Source organism: Folsomia candida, unplaced genomic scaffold, assembly GCF_002217175.1.
Source record: "Folsomia candida strain VU population unplaced genomic scaffold, ASM221717v1 Fcan01_Sc003, whole genome shotgun sequence".
NCBI classification, from domain to species: domain Eukaryota; kingdom Metazoa; phylum Arthropoda; class Collembola; order Entomobryomorpha; family Isotomidae; genus Folsomia; species Folsomia candida.
In genome coordinates, this window is record NW_019091195.1 from 7,292,743 (window position 1) to 7,307,757 (window position 15,015).

Below are 15,015 nucleotides of genomic sequence, written 5' to 3' on the forward strand. Positions count from 1 at the left end.
CTTTTGAGGATGACCTTTGCTTTCTCAGTGCTGTCACTACATTTTCTCAGAGTTGCAAAGACGACTTTTTGCAGCAACAGCTTTTGCTAGATTGCAAAATTATTGCACATTAAAAATGCATTTTTGGCTTATTTAATAGATGCAGGCCTCAACTCGGCTTTTAACAGCTTCGTTCGAGTGTGTTGGCCTCACCAATTTTTTCTAGCAAGTATTTCATCTTCGATACCTGGGTTTCTCTGATTGAACTTACTGGTTTTATCTGAGGTCAGTAAATTGGTATGCATTATGCATCATCCTCACGAAATAATTTTTATAGCACCATTTTTCTACTGCAAAAACTGCTTCTCTTGACCCCACGTGGAGTTCACGTGTGACAACGCTGCACTTCACATAGTAACCAAGTTCATTGAATTTACATTTTTATCCTAAAGTACCTGATATGATACATAGTACCAGATACACAAATTACTGTGCACAGTTATTATTATGAAACTCGTACACAAATTGGATACAAAATGTTAATAAATTAATAAAAAATATGGAGAATCGTTGTGTGTGGTTTCAATCCACGAATAAAATTAGGCAGCATCCCACTCACGGAATTGCTTCGCACGCACAATCACATTGTCAAATGTTTATTTCATCTGCTTTTATTTAAACAAACTTTTATTTCTCCAGGCTATCAAAAATTTCCAGAGGTTGATGGAACAACAACGAGGCAAAAACTTTCTTCCGTTTGCTCTGAATAAATTGAGGTCGTTCTCGTTGTTGATTCTAATGTTTTATAGATTCGGTGGGCAGTTTAATAATGATCAAGCTGATGCAGACATTGACAGATGATTCAAAATAAAAATTCATGTTTAGTTTGGAGGCGGATGAAGGTGAATTAATTTTGGAGGTTACATAAGCAGTACGCGACTTTGAGGGAGTTCAGAGATGAAGGTGACTTTGAAGGAGCCTTGGGACAAATTCAGTGTAAAATGTGGTTAATAACACACGATAAGAATATATGTATTTGAGCACCGCACAGAAATGATGAAACTTGCATGTTACGTATTCCAACGACACTGGACCTTAGCGGACTGGACGAGGAAGACGTTCAACTTTTCAACCAGATTGCGTTCCATCATCACATTTAGGGAAGTATATTAGTGCATAAGTATCCTTAGTGAATGGTGAGTGAAGGCTTATGGATCGGGTGGACGACGACTTAGCAGGTGGGCCTTGAGGGGACAGGTTGACTTTTATAAAAATTCTCCACATAGTCAAACTCATTTGTTAACGGTTTCATTCTTCCAGTTATAAAAAAAACTGACAAAGTGGTACAGATGTAACATCCCTGTGGAGGTATGTAAAAGTAGGATACATTCATTCTGATTGAATACTCTGAGCGTGCTTCGTCTCAAAAAATGATTTACTCCGTTGTGAAAGAGAGCTTTCGGGTAAAAAATCAACAATTGTCTGAGCAGAGCAATCAAACTGAACCCTTGAGTCTAAAGGGTTTAGGGTTTCATTGATTTTCATGAGTGAGGGACCCCTGACTGATAAATCTATTCGTTATTTTCAGACAATCTTATGCTCCAGACTCATTTTTACCAACGTCAGACGGTATTTTATATAAAAAATGCATATATGTACACCTCGACAATCCACATGCACAAATATATCCACGTTTTAATTGCTTAATGAATTAAAAAAATTAGTTTTACCAAATTATGTCTACAAAATTAAAAACCAATTTGAATTTGTAATAAAAAAAATCATTATTACAGAATTAACTCAATGAACTAGTTTGCAAATTTATACATGGATCAAGCAAAGATTACTTAATAACTTGTTCTTGCAGATCCAGTCTTTGTGAACCAACCAGTTTTATTATTTTCTTTTTGGGAGCCATGTCCCATAACTGTATGAAATAGAAAACTCGGGTTTCGTCACTTTGAATATTGACTCTGCGTATTTCAAATTGATACTTCATAAGAATATGGAATGGATTATATAATACGAATTATATAACACGAATTAGAAAAAAAATGGAAAGATTATGCATTTACAAATACCAGAGTCTTGTTGAACTTTTTGTGATAATTGAAGGTGTTTATATGACTGTTGTGTTTAAAACCAATTAATAAATGCAATTAAGCCAATTATATCACGTAAGGTGTCAAATGATCATATTTAAATCAGAATTTTTTAATATGGCAATCAGCGGAAAATTGGAAGGAATTAATTATCCATCTTACAAGCAAAGCTGGCCGAGCTACTAAAAAACTAACATTTCAAATTATCAGGTATACTTATTTAATAGTGGGCGATGCATTAACGGGGAAGAGATTAAAGTCTGACTTGACTTGATAGTACAGATCAAATTAATGTATCGAAACTGACCGAACCCTGCTCAACACATGAAATGATTTGACTTTTAAATCAGATAAAATTGAGGGCAAACGTGAACCTATTTAAAGAAAGAACAAGATTTTAATAAAGCTTTAATTGAGGATGGTCTGATGATGAGACTTTCAAACTTTTTTCCCAAGCACAGTCCGGGGTGTGTATAAATATGCTTAATATCGGTTATTATGCGCTCAGTGGGGAGAAGACTTGCTGGTCACTCACTGCTCATCTCTGACCCTGGTCGAATATTTATGTAAGAAGATGCACTCGCTCACTCGTCAGACGATTCTCTGCCACTGATGAAACGACCAAACGAAGACAATGACAGTTATGCATCCATCAATCCACCGATACAATCTACTCAACGCTACTGATAAAATTCGTATCAGGTTGCTCAGCTCGGAAGGTCTGGACGCCAGCAGGTACAATTACTTAGAATGAAATGAATGATTAAAGTGATCTTTAGACTTGAATTGAATTCATTCCTTTTTTATTTATAATTTATTTGAATTTAATTTGACCAATGTATTACAACTCTTGCTGCATGATTCCTCATGTGGGCAGTAATTTATCATTTCTTATTCTTAATGACTTAATGGCCACACCAAAACCAGAGCTGAGCTGCGAAGCACCCAACCCGGTTTATTTTTTAGACCGTGTAGCAATTAACTCATTGTAAATCCTGCTTAATCTGAATTCGAATGGTTACTTAGCTTGTATCATCTGTACACGGAGTGCATACAGGCAGGTAAGTAGTTGGCAGTTGGTGTGATAACTTCTCGAAATGTAAATATGCAATAAAATAGTACGTGACCAAGGAAGTGCAATATCTAGTTAAACAAGAGAGGAAATCTATATTATGCATGCTTATTAACTTTAATCATTATGATTTTAACCATTTTTATTCATATTTAGCATCATATAATTATGTAGTATGCTTATGTATGTACACATATTTAAATACATGTCCAGAGTTTTAAGCTTAATATTAGTAGTCGAATCCACAAACCTGTCTGCTTTCAATTTAATCAACCTTCCAGCCGTATAAAAGTAAGTTGCATAATAAAATTTGAGAAATATTGTGATCCGTTGTTGCTCATTATTTTATTCGATCTTGAGCATCTTATTCTTTCCCGTCTCGGTCTACACACAGAGTTTTCACATGCATATCTACCTGCATACGTAGTCAGCCTTTGTTTGGTTTACGACTCTTTAAAATCTGCTGTAAATCAACAGCCAATCTGGTTTTACATTTTATACGATCCAATAATATGTTTACAGTCCTTTTATGGAAACTGATAAGACAAACAACAAGGGAAGCGACCGAGTATAATTTCGTTGATACTCTGTTAAGCTCCAACCCGACTATGGTTTTTAATTGCGGGGTAATGTTTAGTACGATTAAAGTCCGTTTTTAATGAACGCCGTATGAAATAAACAGACACACCTTTGTATCACGACGGTTGTTAAATACTCAAATTTTCTTATGTGCGCCACGGCAGCCGTAACAATCAGGAGTGAAATTATTCTCAAATTTTTTACGATGAGCGAAACAATAGCAAACCAAGAGGAGTAATAAGTTGTCCATGTTCGAACGAACCTGCCAACTGCTTCTGTATTTGTATAACTTTATCATTAGACAAAATTGCATGGGAGAAATTGAGCTGGTTGGATTTTGTTTTTTACTAGATGAGAACAAACCGACCGCGGTTGAATGTATTTAGCTGGTCCATTTTTGATAACTGTGATGCGCTGTTACGCGTACATGTGTATTATTGTGTGTGTAGTGTGTGTGTTGGTAATTACTGGGCAGAGAGTCCAGCTTTGGGTATTACTAAGTACTACCAAAATTGCCAGGTATTATTATTACAGGCGAGTGAGTGACGAGATCCGGCGATTTATTTTCCATTTATCAACTCTTCATTTTTCGAAAATTATGGCTCACCTTTCGTGCCTAAAATTGCATGTAATTCACACTCCCATCACTCATTGGTTACTTGCTGTGTTTCATGAAACGTGTTGTAATGAGATTTAATTTGACAACCAAGAATTAACCTCATGCACAAAAATACTTGGTATACATACGCTTGTAGACTTTGTATGTATGTGCCTAGCAGGAAGAACTTGGCCAGATTTCCATCATGCCTGGTATGCATTTACTTAGTCTTAATTTACCCTGGCATTTATTATTTTATTGAACAACTACTAGATTTCCCTGTATCATGGTACAGAGAACTAGTTACCAGTACACTGTAAAAACTGAATGCAGAACGAATCTCGTTGTTCCTTCCCGATGTACAGCCCAAATCCATCTGTGCTTGCATACAATGAACCACACTCAATAATCTCAAGCTTTGCTGACTCTGTTCAACAGAACGTGATCATAAAGTGAGTGCGACAAGTCGCTCTAATGATGCACTATTTCATATCAAATTATACGTCAGAGTAACCCATCTACCAACGGTCCTGCCTGGTCTGCAGATAATTTATATCAGGTTCTTGTACTGGGTTTAGGAGAGCAAGGACATTTCATGTCATCTTGTGGACTGTTTCTGCACCTCAGTTTGAGGACGCTCATTAGAATAAGATCGTATTTAAAAATTTTGTAGAAAAAGCAGGCTATTTCTAAGCTATATGATTTGAATATAGCCAAATTCGTTTACTTACATATTACGGAAGCGTAATTTGATTACATTTTCTAATGTGATTAAAAACTGATAAAATGTAAGAAGAGAGCAAACATGAGATTGATAAGCAGATAAGCAATGAATCTTCTCGATGGCTTTAATTAAGAGAGACAGATGAGCAAAAAAGGTGAAACCGTCTCATAATTTCCCCAGAGGATCTCATCCCGGATCTTTTTTTACATGGAGCTGCTGCTGCATAATAACACCCCACCACCTCCGCTATCTTTTGCACATTAAGCCATCTTCGTCGTCCCATGATTAAACACGCTCCTGCTACTTTTCTATTCCAGTCGGGGCTTAAGCTGCTAAACTCAACTTTGTCTCCCTGTGTATTTACTCTTCCCGTTTCTTGCGAGGTTGGCTCCCGGGCAGCGGTGTTGGGATCCCTTCTTCCAGAGAACACAATAAGAGGAGGCGAATTGGAGTGAGAATGTATAATGTGAGGGCGAGGAAGAAAGGGTACAAGTTTTCGGATATGCAGAAGCAGCAGTATCTCCGCTATAGCGTTGAAATTGTAGGTCTTCCCATCTTTTCTCTCCAGAGGCTTCTTTTTCTTTATACATACTGAATGAAAAGATAAGTTGCGTTCTGACTCATTGCACACCAGCCAATTCAGCAGCCAACCCTATGCTCATGCAGCCCTTTGTTTAACGTCGCAGACTGCGTAATGGTGGAGGTGGCTGTCAGAAGATGAAAAATCTTCCACTTCTTCCTGTCACAGTGTTATCTGTCATGATTAAATTTACACATTCTTAAGCCAGGAAATTTAATAAGGACCACCGTCGCATCTCCCTGCGCTACCAAGTACCAACTGTCAGTGTGGCTAATGCAAATAGCCATACTTGCTTCAATTTTATCATCAATGCGACACCTCGTTATCCTCTCCCAATTGGCATCGTCAAAGCGGTTTCTGGTGGTGTTAGTTTGCAAGCAACCCAAGTAAAATGCATACAGCATGCGAGCAAGTCAGTGTTTTACTTTGGCTCAAAAGTGATAATTAGGCGAGTGGGACCGCAACGAAATACCACATCCCGGATAAAACTCATAAGACACGGGTCTTTTTTATGTTCTAACCCTTCATGCAGGCAGAAACTGCTTCTTTCCTCAACGAGCACAAAACCCAATATCAGAGAATAATAAATCAACATCTTGTTAACACAATGCACACTGGTCCGGATTGCTTTATTTGCTTGCCAAAACCTCTAGCTCTCGAACCATTCCATTTTTTCGAATTCTGCCTTGGGAATGGAGATATGAAGTTCCAAGGGGAGTTAGTAATGCAGCTTTAACTGACCACCACCCCCTCTTGGGGGTGTGGTCTCAGGTCCATATTTATTTTCTCGCATTACCTAATCAAGTGGGGTGTCATTTGAAAGGTCTGATCAAGCTCTAAACAACTCCGACTATTATTTAAACATTATCGGCACACCAACTGCCAGGGGGTGTGGTCAAAACACAAATTTGAAAGTTTTGTTTCGATAATTTTGAAGATGTATTTTCATGAAATGACAATATTCTATAGTTTTATGAAGTATTTCTTCTCTCTAACTTAATTAACAAAGAAAATTAGACCAAAATTATAAATTTAGTTATGCCTCCTCAGGGGGCCACCACTTTATAAAATTCCCCCGCTCGTAATACATTTTTTCGAGGGGTTTGTTTTACCATATTTCCTTCCCCAAGGAATAGGCAATATATTTTGAAGCGATTGTGTTATTTGGAACACTCGAAAATTTCATACGTGACAATGATTGGAGCACTTCAGATATTTTGCTTACGGCAATTTGCTATTACATAAATCCAAATCTCTCTGTCAATTTGCAAAAGGGGCAAAAAGGGGCAGCAGTTTTCATAGATGAGATGTAAAGGTTTAATAATACATTGATGGTTCCTCGAAATACCACAGGACTAGACAGGATTTTCAACTTGAAGTTTTTCCCATTTAGCCCAATGTTACAAGGCAAGTTTAGGCATACGCAACGCCATAACCAGTGGAACAATTCAAATGAAACTTTCCAAAATTGAACATCTATGTCAAATCTATCTATCTAATCTAATCTATGGTACTGAAGACGGTACTTTGTTTTCGGATTGGTGAGAATAGGTTTTGGCCAACAAATTGAGTATTCCGGACCAGCGTGCAATGGAGCAAACCTTCTCGTTTTTAACCTTATGGAACCGATGATGTAAGAAAAAGCGGCATAAAAAATGTTGGGATGATTGAGTGGCTCATGTGGTACTCAACTGGCCACGAGAAAAGAATGACGAGAGGTAGATCACTTTGTGTCAGAGTACCCTTTTGAATTAGACCCTTCTATTCAATTATCCATAAACAAACTTGTTGCAAAGATGTGAAAAAAACTTAAGTAAACACCAATTACATAAAGTGTGAAGTGGAAATAAGGGTCGTCCGACACTGCAACACTCGCTTTTTTTTATTTATTTTGTGGTGTCGTAGAAGTTCAAACAACAATAATTATTAATAAAGTACCTTTTGTATTTTTGTTTTCCCTTTTTTCAATAAAGCTATCGTAAGTATAATGATAAGACAGCATATGGTATGACTCCAAGATATTTTTCATATTTTCAATTGATTGCCTTTGACTCATAAGAGGAATTAAATTAAAATGTCAAAATTATTTTCATAGTATTTCATTATATGTACAACTCTGCAATTAATATCTAAATGTATGTAGGTAGGCGATAGAAATAGACAGCACGCTACACTTCCTCATTTCGCGAGAAAATTATATCGTGTTAAAAGAGAAAAAGGTTCATTTAACAAAATTTTAATATAAGAAGACGCGATGAGTATTTCCAGTCACAAACGAGTTCACAGGAAGACAAGTAGAGGTACATATGCCCATATCACAACAATGTTGGCGATGCAGTTAGTGAAGCGTGGCTCAATGTATTTTAAATTAAAGTATACAAGTAATACCCAGGATTTCATTCGGCGACTTTGAGGAATTTTCAACGAACATTCTTGTTACACAAAGACTCGGTTCGGCTGGAGAAATAAAGACTTGAACGAGTTTGAAGCTTGCAAAGAACTATAGCTTTTCACAATAAAATGCTTGTATTTTCTCCTCAAAGTCGAGGAATAGTCATTGCATGGAGAATATACATATGCATATAGTCGAAAGTCAGGGATTCAACTCTGGCATGAATACGATACGGAATTCTGAGAGCTCTGAGACGAACGGCAAAATTTGACCAAACAAGTTGTAAATGAAAGGGTTTTTGTTCCTCTGTAATCAGTAATTTGTTCACATGATATGTCTCGTCTTTCCTTCTCATTAAAAATGTTCTACACTTTCTCCTCTCGCAAATTTCAGGCTTCTGATTTCTTAGTTTTATTTTCACAATAGTTTAACTGCCTCCGACGCTCCGTTCATGCTGTTCCAAGGACGACGACGGGGACGCTTTACATTTGTGCTACAGGAACAACTTCAACCGCCTCCAGGAATTTAATGCCTCCGTCAGCAAAATAGATTGGCAACCCGAGACTCTGAGATGGGCACGTTAATCAAAAAGACACCCATATACTCCAGGTTGTATGTATGTATGTATAACATAGAGTCTGAATAGACGCCTATTTTACATGCACGCTGCTGGCATCAGCGTATAAAAAGTAATTTTATTCTGAAAAGAGAAAGAGGGCCTGCTAACTAACGAACTAACTACAACAACTTGAGACAGCCCTCCTAGCGCCAGACAATGTATTATAAACTTTTCGTCTTTCTTTTAAAATTCCAAGTTTCGAAAGTTTGTTTTGCAAACAGTGCCAAAGACAAAACCTCGCTTCGTTTTGAATGTCTCAGGATCCGAGATAAAAGAACTTTTGAAGCTTTGAGCACAAAATCAAAACTCTGCTTCTCGGTCTTGTATTTAATTTAAATGTGCCCAAGAAGAAGAAGAAGAAGTAGTTGAGAGATGAAAGGCATCGTCTACGTCAAAGAGCCGCTACAGTCAGCCTGGAAAAGTGTGGCCAAATAAACAAACATACACGTTCATACATACGCAGGGTGGAGAGAGAGATGGTAAAGAGCGAGGAGAGAGCTGCTGGATGGATGGGCGAATGTGAAAGTTGAGTAGAAAAGTTGGGAAGAAAGAAAGTTGGGGGATAAAAAGTGGGAAGAAAATGGCGAGCAGGAAATCGATTCCGCAGCAGATGTTTCATCATTGGTCCAGCAGTTGGATCAATTTTTTCGGGTGGAGTTTTTCTCAAATTGTGACAAGGGAAAAATATGGCTCTCTCCCTCCTCCTCCTCCTACTGCCACGGCCACTAATTCTCCCTCCAAAGGTTGTTTTCCTAATTCAATGCACGCTCCGAGGGAGAAAAATCATGCCCGGCCAACCAACTTAACTTGGTTCCTACTGCTCGAGTCGGGAAAGTCGGGTTGTTGTGATATGAATTCGAAAGCAAAGGTTGAGCACAGCCCCACGTTCTTTCCTCCTCATCGTTTTTATGCCTCCGTTTTTTGTTCTTCGCTTCTCCTGCTAAACCAGACTCTTGTTTTTATTATGGACTCTCTTCTCCACGGCGCAACGGAGGATCGATATTTTGCTAACATCTTCCCCAAATATGTGTAATATGCTCTCTAAAAGTTGATGAACTTTCCAGTTACGCAGAGCCCGATATTTATAACCGATGATAATTTAAAATAAAGATATAGTAAAAAAAATATGCAAGATGTAAAATTGTCGGAAATTATTAATGCATAAATTAATACGATGTCGGTATATCACAGGAGGTAAACCACTGCATTTTTTAATGCGGTTGTTTCTACCAATTAACTTAATTATTGTTATCAAATTAGTAGAATAGTAGCGGAAACCAATGGTGGTCAATAACAATACTATCACCTAAATATGTACATTACGACACCTATCTATTTACACATGCATATATTTTTAAAGATTTTGTAATTTTGTAATTTATTCCTGTGACTGGGATTGTGGTGTGTGGAGTGGACTTCATAAAATTGATTCGACTTAAGCACTAGTCCAGTACAAATAATATCCCGAGGTTTTAATAAAATTTCATCAAAATGAGCTCAATGAGTGATTTCCAACTTCAACGGGATTTCATGTACCTGTTTGAGCGTATGAGCGAGCCCCTGGGCTACGGAATTAAGGGATCTGGTGAAAACATGGTGTACTACAGGAGCCCGACAATGGAGCCCGTCAGTTGAAAATCATATACTGAGTTTCTTCCTCCTTATAATTCTCTAATTTTATAATTTATAACTTTAGGCCATGGCTGCCGCGACTGAAACCATGATGGGCCAAGTTCAGCAAACCATCAATATTCAAATGCCTGGCAAAATGCCTATGGAGGAATTGAAGGAAATCAGCAAACTCTGCCCAAAAAGTACACAATTCACCTATTTATGCACAGTTTTCATACATCTACAGTGTGTTAATTGATTACAGGTGGATTGTTCGGTCATTTTATTCCAAACCATAGAAAAGCCCTCATTTCACTGAGGAATGTTTTGATGGGTATTTTCTTGACTTATTACTTCTCGCAGATAAAGGTACCATATCAAGAGATGTGTCTTTTAAATTTCTAGACCAAAACTCTACGTCCGACCTGTTTAACATGGCTTGTTTTTGTCGGGTTAGCAATACTCATCTTAAAACTGAAGGGTTTATTTGAGAATTTAAAACACTAAAAGATAACGAAATCCCTAATTACAGGATAATCAAATGGTGCATCCTCTCCTCTTTGTAAATGCTCTCAGTAGTTGCTTGGCGAATCGACGTGACACAAAGAAATTCAGCATGCCTGCCTTTTACGAGGTGATGCCTGAGATTTTCTTTTCTGACCATATTATGAAGCAGGCAGAGAAAATGGCAAGAGTTCAAGACAGTTGCAAGGTAGTTTAGGAACAGTAAAATAATTTAGTTATGATTTTAGTTGATTAAAAATTTCATGGGTATAGAATCGAATCATGATTGACAGAAATACGACCGGTCATCAAAATGACCCCGAAAGCCGTTTGTGGTACTTTCGTGAAGGTAAGTAAAGTTTTCATGTCAGATTTTTCATGAGCATAAATATTTTTCTATATGCTTTAATGGTTCATCTTGTTATGATTTTAATCTTCCAATGCATTTAGACATTGGAGTGAATAGCCATCACTTTCATTGGCACGTCGTCTTTCCAGGCGATTATGGACTTCGTAATGAAGTTAAAAGGGACCGGCGTGGAGAGTTGTTTTATTATATGCATCATTCCGTAAGTTCTTGAATGTGAGGATTAATTTTTGCACCGTTTAAGCATTTAATCATCTCGCAGATGATTTCACGATATGACGCTGAACGACTTTGCAATGGATTAGCTCGAACAAAGTTATTGGATTTTGACAATTTGGTGATTGAGGAAGGATATTTCGGAAAGCTGTATTCTACAAATGCAGGAAGGTATGTATAAACAAACAAACCTGAAGATTATAGTTACAAACGTTTGTTTCATGACAAATGTACAAAGGTTTATCCATAATCCATTATAAAATACATATTTTAGGCACTGGGGAACACGACAAGCAAATACAAGACTTGTGGTAAGTTTGGTGAAAGATGCACAAAATTACAGATTGACTTACTCGTTACGATGACTTATGTAAAATTTTTATTTTAGAACTTGGTGGGAGCAAATGATGAATTGCTGATTGATATTGATTTGAAAGTTGAAGACCTAAAAAGATGGCGAGATAGGATTCTCGAAACGATTGACACTGGGGTTATAATACGGGTGCTGATTTAATATTTGTTTAGCTTCCACTTAATGAGGTTAAAATTGAGCATATTTTTTTGTAGAAAGTCGACGTAGGAGATAAACGGGAGCAACTTACAGAAGACACTGGGATTGATGTGTTGGGGGACATTATTGAAAATTCTCAAGACTCTCCACACCGTCAGTACTATGGGGTTGATGGGTTCCACAATATGGGTCACCTTCTCATTGCCTTCTCTCATGATCCCACTGGAAAATTCAGAGAATTCGTCGGTCCTATGGGTGATACATCAACTGCTATGAGAGATCCTGCGTTTTACCGATGGCATAAATATTTGGATGACATGTTTGACAAGTACAAACGAACTTTGAACGAATACAAGTTGAATGAAGTAAGCTCATTGAAAAAGTTACATTTCAAAATTTCTGTTTTTAACGAATTTTTGCCTACTTATGGAAAAGGGAAAGTGGGCTTTGAAGTGGGACGGCATCAAGATTGAATCCATGAAAGTGATCAACTCGAATTCAAAATTTAAGGAAAATGAGCTATCCACACACTGGGCTCAATCGGATATTGATTTAGCTCGAGGTTTGGATTTCTATCGCACTGAGGCTCGAAATGGGGGTCCGGTACTGGCTACTTTTACTCACTTGAATTATGATGTATTCAAGTATCAGATACAGGTTTATTACTGTTTTATTGCATTTGATTTTGCAATTGTTCAAACGATGTTGCACTTGCAAATTTTAGATTACAAATAATAGTACTAAACCAGTACAAGCCACAGTTCGAATTTTTATGGCTCCACGACATGATGAACACGGGGATCCTTTCCGATTGACTATACAACGTCTACTATATTTTGAAATGGACAAGTTTGGAACTAAACGTACGTGAGCAGTGTAAATTTATAGGAAACATAGTTGCAACTAATTTTGCAATATTTGCAATTCTTTCAGTGAAGCCCGGCAACAATACCATTGAGCGATCTTCCTTGGACTCATCAGTTACGATTCAAATGGATGCAAGTTTCGACATTTTGGAAAAGTTGAATCGCGACAAACAACGCGATGACTTTCGAACTGGAGACGATCAAAGCAGATGCGGATGTGGATGGCCTCAACACCTGCTTTTGCCTAGAGGCACTCCGTTTGGGACACAGTTTGACCTCTTCGCAATAGTTACCGATTGGGAAAAGGACGCCGTAAACTCAAGAAGCGGTCCAACTCCCCTCAAGCCGCCATGCAAGGACGCTCTCAGTTTCTGCGGAATTTTGAACGAGAAATATCCCGATGCTCGCCCAATGGGCTACCCTTTCGACAGGAGGCCATACAACAATCCGGAAATGGCCCAACCCACTGAAGTGCGCAACATTGAGGAGTACGTCAAATTCATTCCCAACGCATCTACCACGAAGATCCGCATCATCCACGAAGCTGACGTAGTGAAGAGGGGGAAACAAAAGGACAACGGAATGGGAATGGTGAACGAAAAAGGAGAAGTCCTCCAAACCCCTCGATGCTCGTCGTCGTCTTCGTCATCATCAGCGGCAAGTGGGGGCGGAATGAAAAACTCGTCCCCACCACCACCAGAAATCAACGCAAACAAGGACAATCGCGGAAAGAAGATTTTATTCATTCCGCCCAATCGAGGACCACCAAACAGGTTTCAACCCGGTCAGGAAAACAAACAATGGCAGGGCCCCAGCGCCTTTTACGGTTTCAGGGGAGGGAGGGAGCCCGGTATGGATGAATTGGATTCAGATTGGGATTATGTGCATGATAACAACAACTGACATACATAAAAAATTATCATATACCATCAGCATCAACTTGGAATTATAGTAATTTTTTGTACAGAATAAAATGAATTCATAAAATAACTGCAACAAGAGCTGCGGAGTAGATTGAAACTGTTAACGACAATTGAATTTGCTTTGAACAACTCACATTTTCTCTTAAATTATGCATGAAGTTTGTTGCCTCAAGATTCGTTTCCTTTTGGAGAGATTCTCTTAAGTGCACTGACTTTGCTGAACATCAAAGGTGCAGCGCAAGCAAGCGTTTCTCATTTCGAGGCTAATTTTATACTCCTCATTCCACATGCACTTTCACCATACGTACCCTTTTCCAATATGTGTATGCAACATCATAGAAGTACGATTGCCTTGAGCACTTAATGACAAGGAGTTGCATTCTTCTTTGAACATCAGTTCTCTCCGCCTGGTGAAAGTTTGGATTTGACGCTAAAAAAATAAGGCTAGGAAGGAAATTTTGTTCATGGAGAGAAGGCGAACAACTTTTCATCTCTCAACACAAAACAGGACAAGAAAAGAAGGGAAACAGATGAGGGAACAGCAGACTACGAAATAAAAGAGAATCTCATGAACTCTGTAATTTTAAAATGCCAGGCAACTTTCTTCCTTTTAACCCAGCTCACAATAAATTCCGTGAGTGGGTGGGTGAAGGCTGAACCATCCTCCTCTCACTTCCCAGAAAGAAAGGGGATCAAAGAAGAAGGCCTGCTAGAAAAAGCTGCAAGTTTCTTCCTAATTAAAATTTGTAATTAAAAGTTTACTTTTAGGAAAGGGGCATTAGTCTTATTAATGCAGTGATGTGACGAGCTCAAACTCTCCCTGCTCCCGCCGACCCACCCTCCCAGCCGCCTCTCATCGTTCAATCACCCTGTGTCGAAACTTTCGAAATCCATTTGGGCACACATTTCCATCAATCCATTGTCACTACTTCCCACTCCAAGTTTAACACGGGGCGAGAAACAAATTGGGTTCCTCAAATTTAATTTATGAGAATTTAAAGCAATAAAATAATCACTTCAGCCAGTTAAGGATTTACTTGAAATATTTTATGATATAAAAATATGATATAAAAATATGTGCATGCATTTTCTTTTCCTCATACGTACATATCTTCTCTTCACATACACCTTGTACGCATGTAAATATGTACGTTTCTAAAACACGTTTCACGTAAATATATTCCTAGTCCACCAGGGACTCAGGTCTACAGGAGATTATACTTGGCTGAATTAAGTGGCATTTACATATGCATACATAGGATGAGACTCTATTTATAAACTAAAAGTAGATCTTGAGAGATCCCCTTCCTCCACTGCCATCACTACCATTTCTTTCTATCCGGTTCTTTAGTTTACTTTAAACTATCTGCAA

The 15,015-nt window shown here is 38.1% G+C and overlaps 1 protein-coding gene and 1 long non-coding RNA gene across 2 annotated transcripts; both read left to right on the forward strand.

Moving 5' to 3' along the window:
* Window positions 1-290: 290 nt before the first annotated feature.
* LOC118435061 lies at window positions 291-1,727 on the forward strand. The gene is made up of 3 exons (XR_004834464.1): window positions 291-1,217; window positions 1,300-1,347; window positions 1,568-1,727. It is a non-coding gene; the product is annotated as an uncharacterized LOC118435061 (long non-coding RNA).
* An 8,314-nt stretch (window positions 1,728-10,041) lies between these two features.
* LOC110845862 (phenoloxidase 2) lies at window positions 10,042-13,716 on the forward strand. The gene is made up of 14 exons (XM_022092387.2): window positions 10,042-10,271; window positions 10,342-10,459; window positions 10,522-10,590; window positions 10,662-10,708; window positions 10,789-10,968; window positions 11,034-11,109; window positions 11,211-11,329; window positions 11,390-11,514; window positions 11,618-11,654; window positions 11,732-11,845; window positions 11,911-12,219; window positions 12,290-12,511; window positions 12,579-12,717; window positions 12,788-13,716. The coding sequence occupies exons 1-14, from the start codon at window positions 10,137-10,139 to the stop codon at window positions 13,621-13,623; spliced, it is 2,526 nt and encodes an 841-aa protein (XP_021948079.1). The 5' UTR covers window positions 10,042-10,136; the 3' UTR covers window positions 13,624-13,716.
* The last annotated feature ends 1,299 nt before the right edge of the window (window positions 13,717-15,015 follow it).